The 20,825-nt window shown below is 40.6% G+C and overlaps 2 protein-coding genes and 1 long non-coding RNA gene across 7 annotated transcripts in view; 1 reads left to right on the plus strand and 2 right to left on the minus strand.

Moving 5' to 3' along the window:
- The window catches only part of slf1 (SMC5-SMC6 complex localization factor 1), a 102,110-nt gene extending 91,933 nt beyond the window's left edge, over positions 1-10,177 (minus strand). Inside the window, exons 1-5 of one of the 2 annotated variants that reach the window (XM_034170050.1) lie at positions 10,026-10,177; positions 7,440-7,551; positions 4,773-4,851; positions 735-960; positions 417-570 (exon numbers count right to left, since the gene is read on the minus strand). In XM_034170050.1, the coding sequence (XP_034025941.1) occupies positions 417-570; positions 735-960; positions 4,773-4,851; positions 7,440-7,550 (570 nt within the window). In that variant the 5' untranslated portion in view covers position 7,551; positions 10,026-10,177. Of the gene's footprint in view, positions 1-416; positions 571-734; positions 961-4,772; positions 4,852-7,439; positions 7,552-10,025 lie in introns of those variants that run through there. The other variant, XM_034170052.1, reaches the window with a different exon arrangement.
- The window catches only part of LOC117510360, a 903,074-nt gene that overhangs the window by 206,660 nt on the left and 675,589 nt on the right, over positions 1-20,825 (minus strand). The gene's annotated exons all lie outside the window — the stretch shown is intronic.
- Positions 10,491-20,825, plus strand: part of kiaa0825 (KIAA0825 ortholog) — a 429,491-nt gene continuing 419,156 nt past the window's right edge. For 2 of the 4 annotated variants that reach the window (XM_034170047.1, XM_034170048.1), the window contains exon 1: positions 10,491-10,794. The gene's annotated coding sequence lies outside the window, so the exon portion shown is untranslated. The remainder of the gene's footprint in view (positions 10,795-20,825) is intronic. The other 2 variants (XM_034170046.1, XM_034170049.1) reach the window with 1 other exon arrangement.

Raw genomic sequence — 20,825 nt, forward strand, 5'->3', positions numbered from 1 at the left:
ATGAAAAGGGAGCTGAGCCAAAAGGCGAAGCTCTTGATCTGCTGGTTGATCTGTGACATTTGTAGTTTTACTAAAATGACATTTTCAATGTAGGACCTTTCTTAATTACTTAGTCAGCTGCTGGACACTTCTGTCCAGTAGGTGGTGGTAATGCACTAACAGGTTTGCTGACCACCATTAACATTACAAGAAGAAGATGGCACATCATGCTAACTTAGCATCAATAACTTATGCAGTAATGTTATGTTTGCTGTCGTACTTTGATAATGACAAAAATGTATAACTGTAGTAGATAACTGCAACGTGTTTGTTAACATTTTTCAAACGATATTCTCACGGTGCCTTGAAAGCAGCAACTAGAAGAACTTTATAATAAAGTAGTGATACAGACTGTCCATACTTCATAGTGCTCTTACCCCAAAAAGGTGCTGTATAATGTGGGTGACTGGGTAGCAAGGAGCACTGTGGGATTTTGAATCCTCTGTAAGAGGCTTTGCCATGACATGAGTAATGGAAGAATGAGACCGGGGAGGGTAGTGGTAGACTTTGGCCTTTCCTGCTGTCAGGAGCCTGTGAAAAATTCAGAAGTGATGTGTTCATGAACACATTTTGCATCGTAGCTGAATGGACAACTGACTATTAACAGAATGGTCTGTGGGTTATTTCAAGACTTTGATGAGAACTGCTCCCAAATCAACATTTGATTGGGCAACATTTTTGATGTGGCACATCACCGTGTGAACATGGCTCTGCGGGAGGGATCTTGGACCATCAGAAGTACTTTCCAACCGTCGAAGGCCCCAGCCAGGCTCCCGGTGGCCAACTTCTCCCTCCACTGCCTGACAGGGTAGAAAGCAGATGGGGAGTCCAGAGAGATGGCTACCTCATATGGCCCCTCTGGAAGCCAGGAACCATTCTTAACACTGGCCAGCACATACTCTGGAGTCACAACCCACTTTGCTGGTAGGAGTGAAACAATAGCATCAGGGTTACAAAAATGACATGAAATGTGACTACAGTAGTATTATAGTACAGCTCTGGTCAGAATTATTGCCACCCCTGATTTTTAAGTACAAGATTTAAAATATCTTCAAAAGTAAAAGGGAAGGGAACCAAAATCTTGAAATCAGAATATTAAATAGCATGCATAAAGTTACAAAACGCGACCTAAAGCTTTCATATACAACCCCTGGCAAAAATTATGGAATCACCGGCCTCGGAGGATGTTCATTCAGTTGTTTAATTTTGTAGAAAAAAAGCAGATCACAGACATGACACAAAACTAAAGTCATTTCAAATGGCAACTTTCTGGCTTTAAGAAACACTATAAGAAATCATGAAAAAAAATTGTGGCAGTCAGTAACGGTTACTTTTTTAGACCAAGCAGATAGAAAAAAATATGGAATCACTCAATTCTGAGGAAAAACTTATGGAATCATGAAAAACAAAAGAACGCTCCAACACATCACTAGTATTTTGTTGCACCACCTCTGGATTTTATAACAGCTTGCAGTCTCTGAGGCATGGACTTAATGAGTGACAAACAGTACTCTTCATCAATCTGGCTCCAACTTTCTCTGATTGCTGTTGCCAGATCAGCTTTGCAGGTTGGACCATTTTCTTCAACTTCCACCAAAGATTTTCAATTGGATTAAGATCCGGACTATTTGCAGGCCATGATATTGACCCTATGTGTCTTTTTGCAAGGAATGTTTTCACAGTTTTTGCTCTATGGCAAGATGCATTATCATCTTGAAAAATGATTTCATCATCCCCAAACATCATTTCAATTGATGGGATAAGAAAAGTGTCCAAAATATCAACGTAAACGTGTGCATTTATTGATGATGTAATGACAGCAATCTCCCCAGTGCCTTTACCTGACATGCAGCCCCATATCATCAATGACTGTGGAAATTTACATGTTCTCTTCAGGCAGTCATCTTTATAAATCTCATTGGAACGGCACCAAACAAAAGTTCCAGCATCATCACCTTGCCCAATGCAGATTCGAGATTCATCACTGAATATGACTTTCATCCAGTCATCCACAGTCCACGATTGCTTTTCCTTAGCCCACTGTAACCTTGTTTTTTTCTGCTTAGGTGTTAATGATGGCTTTCGTTTAGCTTTTCTGTATGTAAATCCCATTTCCTTTAGGCGGCTTCTTACAGTTTGGTCACAGACGTTGACTCCAGTTTCCTCCCATTCGTTCCTCATTTGTTTTGTTGTGCATTTTCGATTTTTGAGACATATTGCTTTAAGTTTTCTGTCTTGATGCTTTGATGTCTTCCTTGGTCTACCAGTATGTTTGCCTTTAACAACCTTCCCATGTTGTTTGTATTTGGTCCAGAGTTTAGACACAGCTGACTGTGAACAACCAACATCTTTTGCAACACTGCGTGATGATTTACCCTCTTTTAAGAGTTTGATAATCCTCTCCTTTGTTTCAATTGACATCTCTCGTGTTGGAGCCATGATTCATGTCAGTCCACTTGGTGCAACAGCTCTCCAAAGTGTGATCACTCCTTTTTAGATGCAGACTAATGAGCAGATCTGATTTGATGCAGGTGTTAGTTTTGGGGATGAAAATTTACAGGGTGATTCCATAATTTATTCCTCAGAATTGAGTGAGTCCATATTTTTTTCCCTCTGCTTGGTCTAAAAAAGTAACCGTTACTGACTGCCACAGTTATTTTTCCTGATTTCTTATAGTGTTTCTTAAAGCCAGAAAGTTGCCATTTGAAATGACTTTAGTTTTGTGTCATGTCTGTGATCTGCTTTTTTTCTACAAAATTAAACAACTGAATGAACATCCTCCGAGGCCAGTGATTCCATAATTTTTGCCAGGGGTTGTACTAAAAGAGAAAATAGACAGTTACTGGCAAAATTTAATGAATATACACTAAATATAAAACATTATGGTACCCTGGTTTAAGCTGTCTCGAGTATATGTTTCCTAAAAACTGAGTGAATATGCAAAAAGAAAAACTAGTGAAGGAAGCCATCAAGACACCCACTACAACTCCACACAGAAAAGACCAGGGGCCTCATGTACAAAGGTTGCATACTCACAAAAATGTGGCGCACATCCTTCTCCAAGCTAATGTTCAGATGTATCAAAAGTGAAATGACCGTGGAAATGTGCAGTGCCCCACGCCAAGTTCATGGCTGGCATACACACGTTTCTACAACTATCGTTCCTCTGGCAACACTTAGAGGTGATGCTGGAAAACTCTTAATAATGTGAAAACAAGAAGTCATCAGAGTGATGTGCACATCAGAGACACACTGATGAACAATTAACACACCCATGTGTTTGTAATTATATGGGTGGATATAAAGCCATGCGCAAAGTGATGAAGAAAATGATATTAACATCTGCTTTAGCAGTGTTAGAGGACCTTGCAAATGGTGCAATCTGACATGAGCGAATATTCAGGGGACGTGAAGATTTACTTGCAAATGACAATAACTGACTCCTAAGCCAATTTTGTTTACCAAGGCCAGTGTTACTGGAGTTGTGCGCAGAAATGCGGCCAGCCGTAGAGTGCAATACGGCAAGGAGCCAGGGGTTGTTTGTGCCCACACAGGTGCTGACCACGCTGGGCTTCCTGGCAACAGGGGCATTCCAGCGAGATTGGTCAGGAGTGTGTCACTCAACTTTGAGCCGAGCCACGCCAGCTGTGTGGAACGGAATCATCCAAATGTCATCCAAGTACATCACATTCCAACATTAAAGCGCACTTTGCAGTGAGAGCGGGTTTCCCTAATGTAATCAGAGTGACTGACTGCACACATATTGCTGTAAAGGCGCCATCACATGATGAATTTGTTTTTGTTAATAGAAAACATTTTCATTCCATCAATGTTCAAATGCTTGCTTGCTTCAATGCATGGATCATTCATCCTGACTAACAGCATGGTTGGAAATGGGCTAGAGGCTGATACGGTGCGCAATGGGTGGCTGCTTGGTGATTAAATAGTTTATTTGTGTAATTGTTCAGAATGACATCAGTGCGGGCACAATCGGGCATGTGCGCATTCAATTTTTTTTTCCCCTTGATGGTGAAACAAGAGCTGCAGACCTTCTTAACAAGCCCCCAATTGTCTCCCTGTGTTCAGTATTTATCAATAAACGAATGCGCACCCTTTTTTTATTTCAGTGTGTGTGTGCTGCTCTGAGCCCACAGCATTTACAGCTTCACACACACGCTCCCACAAACTTCTTTTTCATTTCATATTCATCCTGGTTGACGGGCACCAAATAAATTATATCTGCGTGTCTCCACTTCATTTCTATTCATCTGTAGCTCACACTCTGGATAATTTTGTGTCTTTGTTCATGTAGAATGATTGGACACAGAGGGGGATTCCAGATCCTACTTACATTAATTTGCATATTTATATAGGGGCATGGACAGGGAGGAATTTGGTACTTCTGCATGTGTGCTCAATTCCACATTGACTGGGATGTACAAAAGGAACGTGCTTAGATCCATGCGTAAGCACACTTTGATACATCTGACTTTTTTGTGCGTACAACAGTTTGTGCATTCTGGGTTTTAGCGTATGCCATGTTTCAGTGGAAAATCCATTCACGTCTTTATACATGAGGTCCTAGGTCAGAAGAGAACCCAGGACCTTCCCGCTGTGAGGCTACAGTGTTAACCACTAAAACCAAAATTATGTTGACTTTCAACTAGTCTGGCAGCAAACCAAACAGGGCTAACATGGAAAAATTTCATTGCCATCTTATTAGCAATTATTACCTGCTGCACAGGTTGCCAAAAATTTCTCGCTGGACATAACTTGAGGAATTATGAGATGTGTGCAGGCATGATGATAGACCTACAAGACAATGGCAACATCAGACTAAATGCAGCACAACACAGAGAATGACAGAAAACTCACCTTTGTTTTATACTATCTAGATTACAGCCGCAAGAATGATCATTTTTAGTGCTGCATCGCGTAAAATATTTTTTTACCCAGCAACCATTACGACATCTCTAGATGTGCTAGGTAATAATTTCATCCAAAGAAATTCACAATCACCCACACACACTCTTGTCAAGAGCTGCAGTGGAAAACGCTTACTGGCATATTGGGAGTAATTTCACCCAGAGGGGCATCAGGAATCAATCCACCAACTTTTTTGGTAATGGATGAGTTGCTGAATCACCAGATCCACAGTTTTCCCCAAATCATTCTGTTGGCCCAGCAATCCAAAACTCAAATAATCTTCAGGTTCTGAGCTGGGGTTTAGGCAAAACATGTTTGAGGATATCATCTTGTACTCCATGAAACAGTCACAAATGCCTTTCATTCATGTAATACTTCTCTCACACGTGGGACAAAACTGATGCAACATTTAACTGCAAGTGATGGCAGTGTTATTGAAACATTGCTGTAGGCACAAATATGTGACTGTGCGACAGCTTACGAGTACAGGTGAGCACAAACACAATATCATAATTTTACTATTGGGTTCCCCCCTTCTTGTTTTTGCTTTAGAACCGCAAAAGAACTATACACATAATGGTAACAGTTTCATTGTTGCAGCAAAGCAGGGCCCAAATGTAGCACAACACGATGTTTCAAACCTGTGGTTGCTGTGGAGACAAACTCGGTGCATCTTGGATGCCCAGTGAACTGCACAAGCTGGCAAAGAACACAGTCCAGAGGTTGCTCGCAGCCCCCCAATTTGGGTTTTCAACAGGAAATTTATCTCCACCTATCCCAAATTTATTACAAACTATTATTTTGATGATTCACATATTCCAGTGGATGTTTTTACATTATAAAGAGCAGCATTTCTGGTATTTATATTTGTATTTACATTTTGCAAATTGTTTTTACTTCTGCTTTTGACACTCTGTGTGCTTCTTATGCCATGCGCTGCTATACAATGCTGCTGGAACCCCAATTTCCCTAAGGCTGGGCATACACTGTATGATATTTTCAATCGTTGTACTTGGCTCCAGCTCAAGCTGTGCAACAAAACCGCAGGGTTTAAAAGTTCAGAGCGCACGATTCATGTTCTCACACTGTACGGCCCGATGCTCTGATGCGATCTGAGTGCTCACATTGTATGTTCAAAAACCACACGTTGGAAGCTTTTTTTTTCTTTAAAAAAATTATTTCATGCCTATCAGTGCGCACAGTGAGTGAAATCAGGTGGGGGGAGACTGAACGTATATGCGCGCACGCGCACACACAGCAAACAGCAACATGATCCATGAGAGGACAGTAAAAAAAAGAAAACAAACATTCATAACAGGTGTTGCTACTTACACTGTTGTATAAATAAACTATATTTCATATGGAGTCATACAGCTGTGCAAGGTGCAGCAACTTACTCCCTCATCTGTCGTAAATCCTGCTGTTGTCTGCTGTGTGTGTGTGTGCGCGCACGCATATACGTTCAGTCTCCCCCCACCTGATTTCACGTGAGAGTCTTCCCAAGGGCCTCCCACGGCCCTGGGAAGACTCGGAGTAGAGTTGCTGCTCCTTCGCGTTGAAAGGAAGCAGCTCAGGTGGTTCGGGCATCTGGTAAGGATGCCTCCTGGGCACCTCCCAAGGGAGGTGTTCCAGGCACGTCCATCTGGGAGGATACCCCGGGGAAGACCCAGGACTCGGAGGAGAGCTTATATCTCCACACTGGCCAGGGAACGCCTCGGGATCCCCCAGAGGTGGTCAATGTGGCACGGGAAAGGGAAGTCTGGGGTCCCCTGCTGGAGCTGTTGCCCCCGCGACCTGAACCCAGAAAAGTGGTTGAAGATGAGTGAGTGAGTCTTCCCAAGGGATGAATAAAGTTCTATCTAAACTAATGTAATCTAATCTAGTGCTTTGATTACCAGGAAAGCCTTTTATAAATAGTTATTATAAATCACAGGACCTCCCAAACTAGTCAAAAAAAAAAAAAAAAACTTGCAACATACGGTACCTGTATCGTGCAATTTACAGTTCTTTATGCTACAGCAAGTCACTTCGGCTGCTTTTTTGGTTTCACTCGGGGTTGCCGCAGCAAATCGAGGTGAATCTGCATGTTGATTTGGCACAGGTTTTATGCCGGATGCCCTTCCTGATGCAACTCCACATTATATGGAGAAATATGAGAGGGGTGGGGTTTGAACTGGGAACCTTCCGCACTGAAACCAAGCACACTAACCACTTGGTCACCACCTATGTTTATCCCAAACAAATGCAAGGTTTTGTTGTCATATGTGTGAGAAATGCTTTACCATATGTGTGTGTGAATACAAACAATTACCACATGTTCTTGAGTATAAGTTGCAATATATGCCAAAGTAGTTAAAAAATGTAATTTAAACTCTGGAAAATACAGTAGTTCTAGTCTTATTCTGTATTGTCATTGAGATACAAAAAGCCCTCTGTAACTCTTATCTCCAAAGTTTTAACCACCGCATACTCACGGAGCCTCCAATGTATTTCCCACCAAGTTCACGGATTCCATTGACCAAAAGTCTCTTTTTATCACGCATCTTTATCCCAGAGATTTGGAACACATGTGTGGAGCTTGCCATCCTAAAGAAAAAAGTAGAGACATATCATCAAATCTGTAATATCAGCAAAATAATTCAGCCATTACATGTTTACATGCAAATTTTGCAGCAATTGCAAACTGAGCCTATCACTTTTACAGCCAAATTGTATTACACATATCCAGATTGAGGAAAAAAAGATTTCACCTGTAAGCATAGCTGTTTTTTTTAGCACATTATCAACAGATTTTAACCAGTTTCTAAATTTTCAAGTGCAATTCATTATGTGTCTGTCTGTATGTTAATAAACAATAAAGTTATTTCGAATAACTCAACATAAAACTAATGAAATGGTATTTTTAAAATCAATTTTGAATTTACTTGTAAAAATCTATTTTTCCCCATCACCACCCCCTTTGCATTCAGAGAGCAACAATACACCTTCAAATCATGTTACATTCTCATCAGGTTTCCTCATATAGCCATAGAACAAAACATTAACACAAACCTCAAGAAGACAGAATAATGTCACTTGAAATGTTCAACAATGGGCTCGAAGAGCTACAGTTCCCACATCTTGAATGTTCTGCCTGAAGTATTTACCTTGTATTTTGCATAATCACATTCAAAACATACATCTGAACATGACAATATAAGTCACAGTCAGTGTTGCAACCTCACAGTTTTTAATGGTATATAGCCCACAATACATGTCAAATAATGAAGAACTTTCCATTCCATGGTTTACTGTTGCACCCTAATGTGCATTTCCAGTTTCCCCACGTTTGAATGAAACCCAAAAACATGTACAATTGTAATCTTAAATTAAGCTACCTACCTACGTACTTACTGCATCAGTATGGATTGAGACACACACCCTATATAGCAAGAATACATTAGCACCACACCGGTTTGCACCCATGTGTTTTTCTATTAGATAAATGTTTTTACAGGAAATGTTATGCCAATCCTGCCATCAAACACGGTTTTGAGATTGAACATAAAGTACATGCTCTTATGATGGGAGGAAACTGCTGTGCCCAGAAAAAAAAAAAAAAAAAAAAAAAAAAAAACTACAGACATTGGTCAAGAAATGCCCTGCACGCAGTACTATTTTTCTTGTAAAGTGCAGTAATATGTACATGTGTGGGGTACGTATTTGGTTGAACCCTCGTGCGTTTGATGTAAACTGGGATACACAGTGAAAAAATTGGAGATTGACATTATATTTATTTAGAGGATATGGCCAACAGTGACCATAAAAAGTCAGTAGCATTCAAACAAATGCAACTATTGGTAATTTTTTTTTAAGTAGGTCAAGGTCACCGGCCTTCAAACCTATGCAAAGTACTCCTCCAAGGCATGTACCCACCAAATATGAAGTTTTTGCAAGCAATAGGTGCCGAGGTACACTGCGATGAACAAATTTCAGGTGAAGGATTTGACAGTTGTGACCATTGGTGACCTTGAAAAGTAGGTCAAGGCCACCGACCTTCGAACCCATGTGAAGTACTCCTTCCAAGGCATGTAGTACATGTACCCATCAAATATGAAGTTTCTGTGAGCAATAGGTGCTACATTGCGGCAAAGGATATGACAGTTGTGACCACTGGTGACCTTGAAAAGTAGGTCAAGGTCCCCGGCCTTCGAACCCATGCGAAGTACTCCTCCAAGGCAAGTACCCACCAAATATGAAGTTTCTGCGAGCAACAGGTGCCAAGCTCGTAAAAATGTATAACAGTGCCTTTCGAAAATAAGTAAATTCTCATTTAATAAGTATAATTTATATCATTTTGTGCTCAAAACACATTCTTGGGTACAGTGCGTATCATTCTGCATTAGAAGGGCTCCAACCAGATGCCAGGAATGGCCCCAAAGTGACAGAGTGTCGTGAGCCAGAACTGGGTAAAGTGATCCATTTCCGGCAAATATTTGCACCAGACATAATGTGGCTTCACACTTTAAGTAGAAGGGCTACCCCATCAGCGAGATAACATCCAAATACCCAATACAACAATACCAAATAAAGGATATTCAGTTGCATTATGGCTCCGTATAGCGGGACTTTCAAAAAAGTGATCCAGAACTGGGCAACTGACTGTATTCTGTTTTTATTAACATTTCACACAACGTCCCAACTTCATCGGAATTGGGTTGGAAATTAAACATTTTTGAAATCTCGTTTCTAATTTACTTGGACTTACTTGGAATTTTAAATCATAGAACAGCTAATTCAATTTTGATGCTCATCTTAATGCGCTATTCTCCTTTGATTTCCATGTTTAACACTGTAAATTCGCATTTACTTTGATCTCTTTCTCAAACACTTACCTTTTGACATCACAAGCGTAGGAATGACCGCCTGATAATGGTTTAGTATTATCCTGAACAGTGTCCTTCTTGCTATACATTTCCTTTTAAAGCTTTGTTCTATTGTTTTGAGCTCTATGTGTAAAGTTTCAGCCAACACACCGTTTGACTTAACTGTTTTTCTGTTTTAAAATAAAAAGTCTTTACCTCTTTTCGTCCCGCGTGCCTCGATCCAGATTAACGTACTGGCGCGCGCCTCATTGCCAACATCCAGTAATATAACTAATGGATCTTACGTGAACTTTAAATCAGTTTTCCTGTGATAACATCAATGTATGTCGTCGTGAATGTAAACATATATGTATGCATATACTGAAATTGTTATTGGATCCACGCGCCTTGACAACATCCTGAACAGACTAGACCATCAACATTCGCAGGGGACTAGACCTGTCATAAATATTTATTAAGCAGTTTAAATGTAATTCATAACTGGATAATACATGCATATTTTATTATTTAGTGTACTGAATAATATAATGCACAGGTGCTTTTGTATAGACGTGACTTTTTCCGCAACTGCAGAAAACATCCCCTCCATTGTGAGTTGGACTGGTCCACAGCACGGAAGTGTTTTTGTTATTTCTTCCGGGTTGTTGTCACGGACGCTTTATGTTCAGGAAATAACAAAAACAAGAAATAAGCAGCACTCGCTGGTGTTTAATCCGAATATTTGGTGGGTTAAAGAAGTTAAACCGTGTTCTCTGACAGAAAGGCTCTTTTTTTTCTTCATGACAGTGTTATACAGCTTCACACGGTGCATTAGCTGTTGTATATTTTTCCAGCTCCCTTTGTTTTGAGTTTATGGCAGATTTTGTCAGACAGTGCCAGAAATATATCACTGCAGATGCCGTTAATGCTTTTGTCCGTAAAATGGATTTTAAATAAAGGGCGTATTGAAATGCTTTCACAAAAGGTAAGATTTGCAAATGTTACTGTTTTGGAACAAATGTCTACAGTAAAATCTATATATTATATCTAACGAATAGCATTCTCTGTGGCGATAACTTGGGTTTGCACAGCAAATATGAGTGTGAGTGGCTGACTGAGTCCATCTCAGCCAGCTTGTTTTGGCAACAATTCAAAAACAACAAGGCATCCAGACAACTGCAGTGCATCAATACATTTTTTTATTTTATATATATACGAGGTCTATTAGAAAAGTATCCGACCTTATTATTTTTTTCAAAAACCATATGGATTTGAATCACGTGTGATTACATCAGACATGCTTGAACCCTCGTGGGCATGCGAGAGTTTTTTTTCACGCCTGTCGATTACGTCATTCGCCTGTGGGCAGTCTTTGAGTGAGGAGTGGCCCACCCTCTCGTCGATTTTTTTCATTGTTTAGGAATGGCTCAGAGACTGCTGCTTTGTTTGATCAAAATTTTTTCCAAACTGTAAGGCACAACTGAGTGGACACCATTCGATAAATTCAGCTGGTTTTCGGTAAAGATTTTAACGGCTGATGAGAGATTTTAGTCTGGTAGTGTCGCCATAAGGACAGCCCACGGCACCTGACGGCAATCTGCGATTCGAGGCGGCAGCGTCTCGCCGTTTCAAGTTGAAAACTTCCACATTTCAGGCTCTGTTGACCCAGGAAGTCGTCAGAGAACAGAGAACTTTCAGAAGAAGTCGGCATGAGGAGTTTATTCGGACATTCCATTGTTAACGGACATTTTGTAATGAAAGAACGTGCGGGCAGAGTCGCATGTCGGGCCGAACCCGACCACGGGGGGTCGCGACAGGAAAAACACCTCCGTTGGAAACCTTAACGGGCAAGTTGGAACATGCCCAAGCTGTTAAACAATTTCTCAGTTACTCACTTGTTGAAAGCCATCAAAAGCCGCCTGAATTTTACAAATGGTTTTCAACACGGAGGTGTTTTTCCTGTCGCGGCGCACACAGATTCGCCGAGTCGTCACGGAAACGACTGCGCGAATTTGCGCGCACGTCTTTCATTACAAAATGTCCTTAAACAGTGGAATGTCCGCATAAAGTCCTCATGCCAGCCTCTTCTGAATCTTCTCTGTTCTCTCACGACGTCCTGGGTGAATTAAGCCTTAAATTAGGATGTTTTCAGGTCGAAACAGGCCGACGACGGCGCCTGGAAGCGCTGCGCGACGTCCCGCTCCATGGGAAGTCCTTACACCGACAGAAACACCCCATAATCTCTCATCAGCCGTTAAACTTTTCACCGAAAACCAGCTTAATTTCTCGAATAGTGTCCACTGGGATATTCCTCACAGGTCCAGAAAAAACTTTGATAAAGCAACGCGCGCCGTCTCGAGCAGCGTGTGAAACAAAGGAATTCAGCCGAGAGGGTGGGACCACATCTCACTCAAGGCCTGCCCACAGGGAAATGACGTCACTGACGTGTGAAAAAACTCACCCATGCGCACGAGGGTTCAAGCATGATTGGTGTAATCGCACGTCATTCAAATCCATATAGTTTTTTAAAAAAATAAAAAGGTAGGATACTTTTCTGATAGACCTTGTACATACAGAAAGAAAGAGAGGGAGAGAGAGCGCGCACCTCAAAAAGTCTTTGTCCTTCGTGGATTCTGTCATGTGATATTTTTATTTGTCCCATTGCCGGTGACGTAACTAGCGTGCATTTTTTGTACAGTCTGTGTATTTTTCTCCCATCCATTTTGCTCTATTGCAGAGCCCCATTTACATCTCAGAAAAAATGTTTCCATGATAATGAGGACGCTAAATCAAGCAGTCACAGTGTTTGTGTGAACATCTTTAGCAGCTGTTGAACCCTGTCAGATGAAGAATTGGATAAGTTATTGTTGTGATTTCTTTTTTTTTTCTGTATTGTAGAAAACAGATATTCTCAACACATGCTGCTGCGCTACTCAATGCAGCTGCTCCAAATGAAGTCAGCGGTGTGTCAGTGAGTCTGTCAGAGCAGAGTGAGCTCCTGGGTCCCACTGTCCTCTGCTTTCTACTCAGAGAAGTAACACCTGTCTAATTTTAAGTAAATTATCAAATGATGCAGATCTATTGAGGTGTCATATAAAACAAATAATGAATGGTTTCCATTCATGCAATGGAAAGACTATTTCCATATATGTGGGCCAGCTATACTAAAATATGAAATGGATGAAATGGAGTCTAATAATCAGGAAATGGGTAACATGTCACGAAATGGAACAGGCTGACCCAGACTGACTCCAAATATGATTAAATATGATTCAATTAATTACTTTGATTTAATTATTTTTAAGCGAAATGGAGACTGATAATAATGAAACGTGGTAAAACGTAGTGAAATGGAGCAGACTGACTCCAAATATGATTCAATTAAGTACTTTAATCTTTTTAGCAAAATGGGGACTGATATTAACAAAATGGGGGTAAAACGTAACGAAATGGAGCATTGACTGAAGTTTCATCTCTTGAACGCCAGATGGCGCACCTGCCCCTAATACATGTACTGAACGCATCTCACAAAAAAACAAACGCCAGGCAATTAAATAAAAGTACATATTTGGAGTCAGTCTGGTTCACTCTGCTCCATTTTGTTACATTTTACCCCCATTTTGCTCCATTTTGTATTTTAGTATGGCCCTATGTGGGTAGCACGGTGACTTACTAGTTAGCACTGCTGCCTCACAGCAAGCAGGTCCTGGGATTCCGTCTCACCTGTTCCTTACTGTGTGGAGTTTGGATGTTCTCTCCATGTTTGGATGGGTTCCCTCTGGGTGTCCTGGCACAGGTTAGGTGAATTGGAAACTTTAAATTGACTGTAGGTGAGTGTGAATGTGTGCGTCTGTCTACATGTGGCCCTGCAATAGACTGGTATCTTGTACAGGGTGTGTCCCGTTTTTTGCCCAGTGACTGAAGGGATAGGGTCCAGCACCACTGTAACCCTTAACTGGAATAAGTGTGTTTATAGAATTAATTAATTTTGAAGATAGCAGACATATCCGCTGTCTTGGACACTATGTCAAGTGTATATGTCAAGTCATATACTGATGACTTGAATGGTGACAGAGATATCTATAGGTGGTGTTCTCAGTTATGTGCTCAAGCCAAAATGTTGCTTTGGAAGTTTATCATGTGATCTGAAAAAGGTAAATGCTCTTTATTCAGCCTCTTTGTACATCCATCTGTACAGGTAATCTTTTGGTGGAGCTATAACAAAAGCATTTTCTGGAGGCTCGCTGTGGCATACAGTGATGCCTTTGAGGTCATGTCTCCAGGTCCCCAGATGGCACAGTGCTAGTTTTTCATTTGTTTGTATGCTCTTGTGTTCATACATGTTAGGCAATACAATGACAAATAATATATAAATTTGTGTGCTGTTTGGATGTGTCAGAAAACAGCATCATTATGAAAAATGTAACTAGCCCTAAAAACACCTACTGTACTTTCAGTACTCATCTGTTCTCCGGCAACACTAGCATGACAGCCTTCACACAAACCTCTGATAATGCCTGTTTCGCTGTGCTTATTTTTATATCTGTGTTTATTTATTTGTTTTATGCATTTTAGGGACATTTGTTTGAGTCTGAAATAAATAATAAAGCGAAGATATAGTTGTTTACAGTGAGCAATGATCTCAAATTTATCTTTGACCTATCACCTTGATATGACCTATGTTGCAAGAGGACGGTGCCCTAAGTTTATTCACTGTTTTGAATTGAAATGGCTCTTTGCATATTGACGATCTCACTATCTTTCTGCATTGCCATGAGGTTAATATAGATGCTATCAGATTAAAAGAGCACATAAAGAGGATGAAGTGATGGATAGAGGTTAACTTTGTTGCACCAAATCAAATAAAGAAGCAACTTTCTTTTGCCTTTACCCAACAGATATGTCTCCTAACTGCTGGATGGTTTGTGGATGTTGGATGGATTAGGGAAAATTACAAAGACTTGTGGTTGAGTTTACGTGTAGTTTGTCTGCCTCCTGCCTTTACATCAGCATTACCTTTTTCTAACAGGATAAACTAGCAATTGTGGGGAGAAACATGATGTCCACTTTGTGGCCAAGTACAGGAGGAAAGATACAGTAAAACAGGAAGTTATTATGGATAGAACTTTTGGCTTAGATGATGTCAAATCTTTTCATCTGCACTACACATTAGTGATGGCAAACTCAAAGCACTGTTCATAAACATTTTGAAACCTTTGCAGCATCCATGTTTTGGAACATTGGTCTGGAGTCCATATCAAAAGGAAGACATCATCCGGTGTGATAAATGGGGCCTCATTCCATCACGAATAGTTTACAAAACATTTTGAGGTATCCCAGTCAGTTTGCCCATGTGGTGTTGAAACATAACATGTAAAAACATAACCTTTCTTCAATATTCGCAAACATTGCATTTCTTCATTGGTGTGCAACTCTTTCCGAGGAAGTTGCCAATTATGGCAACACTTTATCGTCCTTCCTTCTGTGCCTCGCCACGACCAGCAGTGCCTTTCAGAATCACGTAGTCCAGTTTGACTGGTTTCCGACACAATTTGCAGCTTGGGTTTTCTTTCATATATTTCATATTTGTGATTTATGGGATCTGATCGACATTGTTTAGGAAGAATTTGAATGACCTTGAGTTCACTGATGGCACCCTTGCCCAAATGGTCTTCTGATCTCTGATTTCTTACCACCATGTACACCTTCCTTGTTGCATGCCAACTGCTTTTGGTAGCCTTTGCATTCACCCTGTCTTCTCTTTTAGCTTGTCTTTTGTCCCAGCTTGAACAAGGAATGCAGGCAATAATAATACTTGCCTGGCTTTGGTCACCTTGCGATAGACTGACTACTTGTCCAGGGTGTACCCTGCCGATCACCCATTGACTATTAGGATAAGCTCCAGCCTCTCTGTTACCCAAAACTTGAAAGGGCAGGTTTAGAAAATGAACGAATGAATCAATTGTTTTAGTCACTTGAAACTTCTCAACTTGTAGTTTGTGTAATGTACCTTGTAGTTTTTTGTTTGTTTGGTTTTTGATTGTTTTTGTGATTAATTAATTTAGTTTTTAATGTTGTAGTTAATGGTGTTCTGGTATTGCAAATGTAAAAACTGATAGAGTTAATTGGTTTTAGGTAAAACTACATGATTTATTTTAGACCTCTTACATTTTTACAAAAAATGTTTCAACTGAATCAAATGTTTTGTTTTTTACAGTTGTTGTTGAATGATCACTGTAACTACAGTAACATCTTTGTGAATTAATAAACACCTGAACCATGGTTAGCAGGTGTTAGCTTGTGCTTCGGACTCGGGAGGGGGCGTCTGGGGGTTTTTTCATCACCCACAGCCACCCACGCTTCACCCCTTTATGCATTACTGAGTTCATCATGAATCAGTGCGGCCAGGGCTCTCAACATGATGACGCCCAGAAAAGGTGATCATTTTGGCTTTTCCAGGTCTCTACAGAAAAAGCATTGAGTGACGTCACACAGGCTTTGTCCAGTATACTGTATATACAGACTATAGTTGTCATGCACAAGGCACTACACCAACAAAGAATTGAAGATTTTTGTTGTTGTTTTTGTTTATTTTTTGTAATTTGAAAATTAAGTTTCTAACTTGATAATTGATTTATTTTTAAATGAGGAAAAAATACATGAAACAAAATAAATATCACATTTTATTTTTGTTGAAATAGGAGTGTTTCAAGTTTGATTTTCTATTGACTCACATTGTTAAAATAAATAAATACATAAATAAAGTTGCCAAACTAAAAATGTAATTTCAATGTCAAGTAAAGTGAAACTTATTGCACTAGGATTTGAGTTTTTTGCCCATCTCAAAATCTTAACTTTTGTAAGCGTTTTACCAAGTAATAATTTTGAATAGCTATCCTACCTTTCTTCTTTAGACAAATCTGAAAGTTAGTTGCATGAAAAATTCTACATTTTGAGAATTGTTGTGCACACTCATAAAAGTACATTAGGGTTATTATATGCCCTGCAAACACAAATTTGGGGGCTATGTAGGAATGACCCTGTCCATCCATCTATCCGTCTGTCCATGAATCTTGTGAGTGCAATCTTCCTAAACCACTTTGTAGACGTTAATGAAACTTCATACTATGCATCTTGAATCATATTAACCATATTGTGAAGCCAGTATTAATTTATATATATATATATATATATACACTCAACAAAAATATAAATGCAACACTTTTGTTTTTGCTCCCATTTTGTATGAGATGAACTCAAAGATCTAAAACTTTTTCCACATACAGAATATCACCATTTCCCTCAAATATTGTTCACAAACCAGGCTAAATCTGTGATAGTGAGCACTTCTCCTTTGCTGAGATAATCCATCCCACCTCACAGGTGTGCCATATCAAGATGCTGATTAGACACCATGATTAGTGCACAGGTGTGCCTTAGACTGCCCACAATAAAAGGCCACTCTGAAAGGTGCAGTTTTATCACACAGCACAATGCCACAGATGTCGCAAGATTTGAGGGAGCGTGCAATTGGCATGCTGACAGCAGGAATGTCAACCAGAGCTGTTGCTCCTGTATCGAATGTTCATTTCTCTACCATAAGCCGTCTCCAAAGGCGTTTCAAAGAATTTGGCAGTACATCCAACCAGCCTCACAACTGCAGACCACGTGTAACCACACCAGCCCAGGACCTCCACATCCAGCATGTTCACCTCCAAGATCATCTGAGACCAGCTACTTGGACAGCTGCTGAAACAATCGGTTTGCATAACCAAAGAATTTCTGCACAAATTGTCAGAAACCATCTCAGGGAAGCTCATCTGCATGCCCGTCGTCCTCATTGGGGTCTCGACCTGACTCCAGTTCATCGTCACAACTTCGCACAGCCATTGAAGAGGAGTGGACCAACATTCCACAGGCCACAATTGACAACCTGATCAACTCTATGCGAAGGAGATGTGTTGCACTGCATGAGGCAAATGGTGGTCACACCAGATACTGACTGGTATCCCCCCCCCCCCCCAATAAAACAAAACTGCACCTTTCAGAGTGGCCTTTTATTGTGGACAGTCTAAGGCACACCTGTGCACTAATCATGGTGTCTAATCAGCATCTTGATATGGCACACCTGTGAGGTGGGATGGATTATCTCAGCAAAGGAGAAGTGTTCACTATCACAGATTTAGACTGGTTTGTGAACAATATTTGAGGGAAATGGTGATATTGTGTATGTGGAAAAAGTTTTAGATCTTTGAGTTCATCTCATACAAAATGGAAGCAAAAACAAAAGTGTTGCGTTTTATATTTTTGTTGAGTATATATAATATATATATATAATTTTTTTTTTTTTTTTTTGAAATTAGTATCATAATATCTACAAAAGTCAGTTACTTCTTCTGTTTTCGGCTGCTCCCATTAGGGGTCGCCACAGCAGATCAATTGTTTCCATCGCACCCTGTCCTCTGTATCTTCCTCCGTCACACCAACCACCTGCACATGCTCCCTCAGTACATCCTATCCTTGTACATGTCCTGCAATACCCTAACATACTTCTCTGCCACTCCAGACTTCCTCAGACAAATACCACAACTCTTCTATTGGCACTCTGTCATAAGCGTTCTCTAAATCCACAAACACACAATGTAACTCCTTCTGGCCTTCTCTATACTTCTCCAACAATATTCTCAGAGCAAACATTGCATCTGCAGTGCTCCTTCTCTGCATGAAACCATATTGCTTCTCAGAGATCTTCACCTGTTTTTTAAGCCTAGCCTCTAATGCTCTTTCCCATAACTTCATGCTGTGGCTGATCAACGTTATGCCTCTATAGTTATTGCAGCTCTGCACATCACCCTTGTTCATGAAAACAGGAACCAGCACACTTCATCTCCACTCCTCAGGCATCTTCTCACTTCTCACTCCAACAGTCTGATGAGAAACTCCACTGCCACCTCTTCTAGACATTTCAATGCCTCCATTGGAACGTCATCAGGACCAACTGCCTTTCCACTCTTCATTCTCTTCGTAGCTGTCCTCACCTCATCCTTACTAATCTCTTGTACTTCCTGATTGACTCACACCACATCATCAGCTTTTTCTCTCTCTCATTTTCTTCATTAAAATTCATTCTCTTCATTCTCCTCAAAATATTCCCTCATTTTTTTTATTCTACATAAGTGCCGCGATGTGGTGCACCTCGCACTGTTCCTGCTCGAAAGACACCGTCGCGTGCATGTAGGGTTGCCAACCGTCCCTTGAAAAACGGAATCGTCCCTTATTTGGAAATAAAAGTGTGCGTTCCGTATTGACCTGAAACGGGACGCAATTTGTTCCGTATTTCTGTGAGAATCAAAAAGTCTGTAAAATGTCAATGGAATTGACTGGCGCTTTATATGGAAACTTAGGTAAATTTGATCCCAGCCTCTCTCCTGCTCTTCACCAATGAGCTGACAGACACGAGTTGACAATACAGAATCACTCTTATCTCATTGGTCGAGGGACATCTGCTCGCAAGAAGATACTGACGTCATGAGCCGACGACGGTCGCTGGACGACAATAACAAAGCAGCATGGCTGATATCTATACAGACACCGATACAGACACTGCAGATATGTCTACAGACAGCAATGTCTGTAACGTCGTTACTCCTCCTCCTAAAAAAACAAACAAAAAAGAATGCAAAAATACAGGGAGAATGAGAAAAGGAAAATGGCTGGGTGGGAAAGGTGCGCTATAACAGTATTGTTTACTTTTCAGACTTTATTTTTTCCACTTTTTATTACACTAAATGTGTAAATGTGCATTGTTACATTGTTTTGGATGATGCAAATTTCTATTGGTTTTTTTTGTTGTTGTTAATTTATACAATTTTAAGTTAAGCAATAGCACTACAGAGATTTATGTTTTTAAAGAAGACAGAATGCTCATATTGAAATTGTGAGTGAAAATTTATTTTACACTAAAAATAAATTGCTAAATAATAATTTGTTTTCCACGTGTTCATATCAGAACAAATGCATGTATGCATCTACCTAAATTCAGGGTCAAGTCAACAGTCAAATGGTTAAAAATCGTTTCACACAGACGCTGGGAAGGGTGAAGGCAATGGTCAGTCGGCCGGTCGGCCCTGGCGGTGAGGTGTCCCTTATTTATTTTTCAGAGAGTTGGCAACCCTACGTGCATGACCTCTCGCACCGGGATCGTGCACACCTGCCTGTAGGCGCGATGTTTTGTGGTGCGCAAATTCAAACTGTTTCACGCTGTTTTGCCGTATTTCACCAAACTTTGTCCAAACTTCGCACTGTGTGTGAAGGGGCCCTTAGCTTTTCCACTTCTCTTTTCGCCTTACACTGCATCTCCTTGTACTCCTGTCTACTTTTGTCATCTCTCTGACTATCCCAATTCTTTATCGCAGCCTCTTTCTCCTTATGCTTTCCTGGACACCTTTGTTCCACCACCAAGTCTCCTTGTCTTCCTTCCACTGTCCAGATGTCACACCCAGTACCTTCCTAGCTGTCGCCTTCACCACATCTACAGTACTTTTCCACTTGTCCAAAATTGCTTCCTCTCTCACCTGCTCACTGAATTTCACACAACAGTTTTCCTCCTTCAGTTTCCACCATCTGATGCTTTGTTCAGCTCTCACTCTCTTCATCTTCTTTAGCTCTAAAGTCATCCTACAAACCCCCATCCTGCGCTGTCTAGTTACACTCTCACCTGCCACCACCTTACAGTCTAAATTTTCTTTTAGCTTGGATCTATTACAAAGAATGTAGTCCAGCTGTGTGCACTTCCCTCCACTCTAATACGTTACCTTGTGCTCCTCCCTTTTCCTAAAGTAAGTATTCACCACAGCCATTTCCATCCTTTTGGCAAAATCAACTATGATCTGCTCTTCCACATTCATGTCCTTGATACTATGTCTACTGATTACCTCCTCATTGCCTCTGTTCCCTTCGCCAACATGCCCATTGAAGTCCGCTCTTATCACCACTCTGTCATGCTTAAAGAAGGTA

Source organism: Thalassophryne amazonica, chromosome 5, assembly GCF_902500255.1.
Source record: "Thalassophryne amazonica chromosome 5, fThaAma1.1, whole genome shotgun sequence".
NCBI lineage: Eukaryota > Metazoa > Chordata > Actinopteri > Batrachoidiformes > Batrachoididae > Thalassophryne > Thalassophryne amazonica.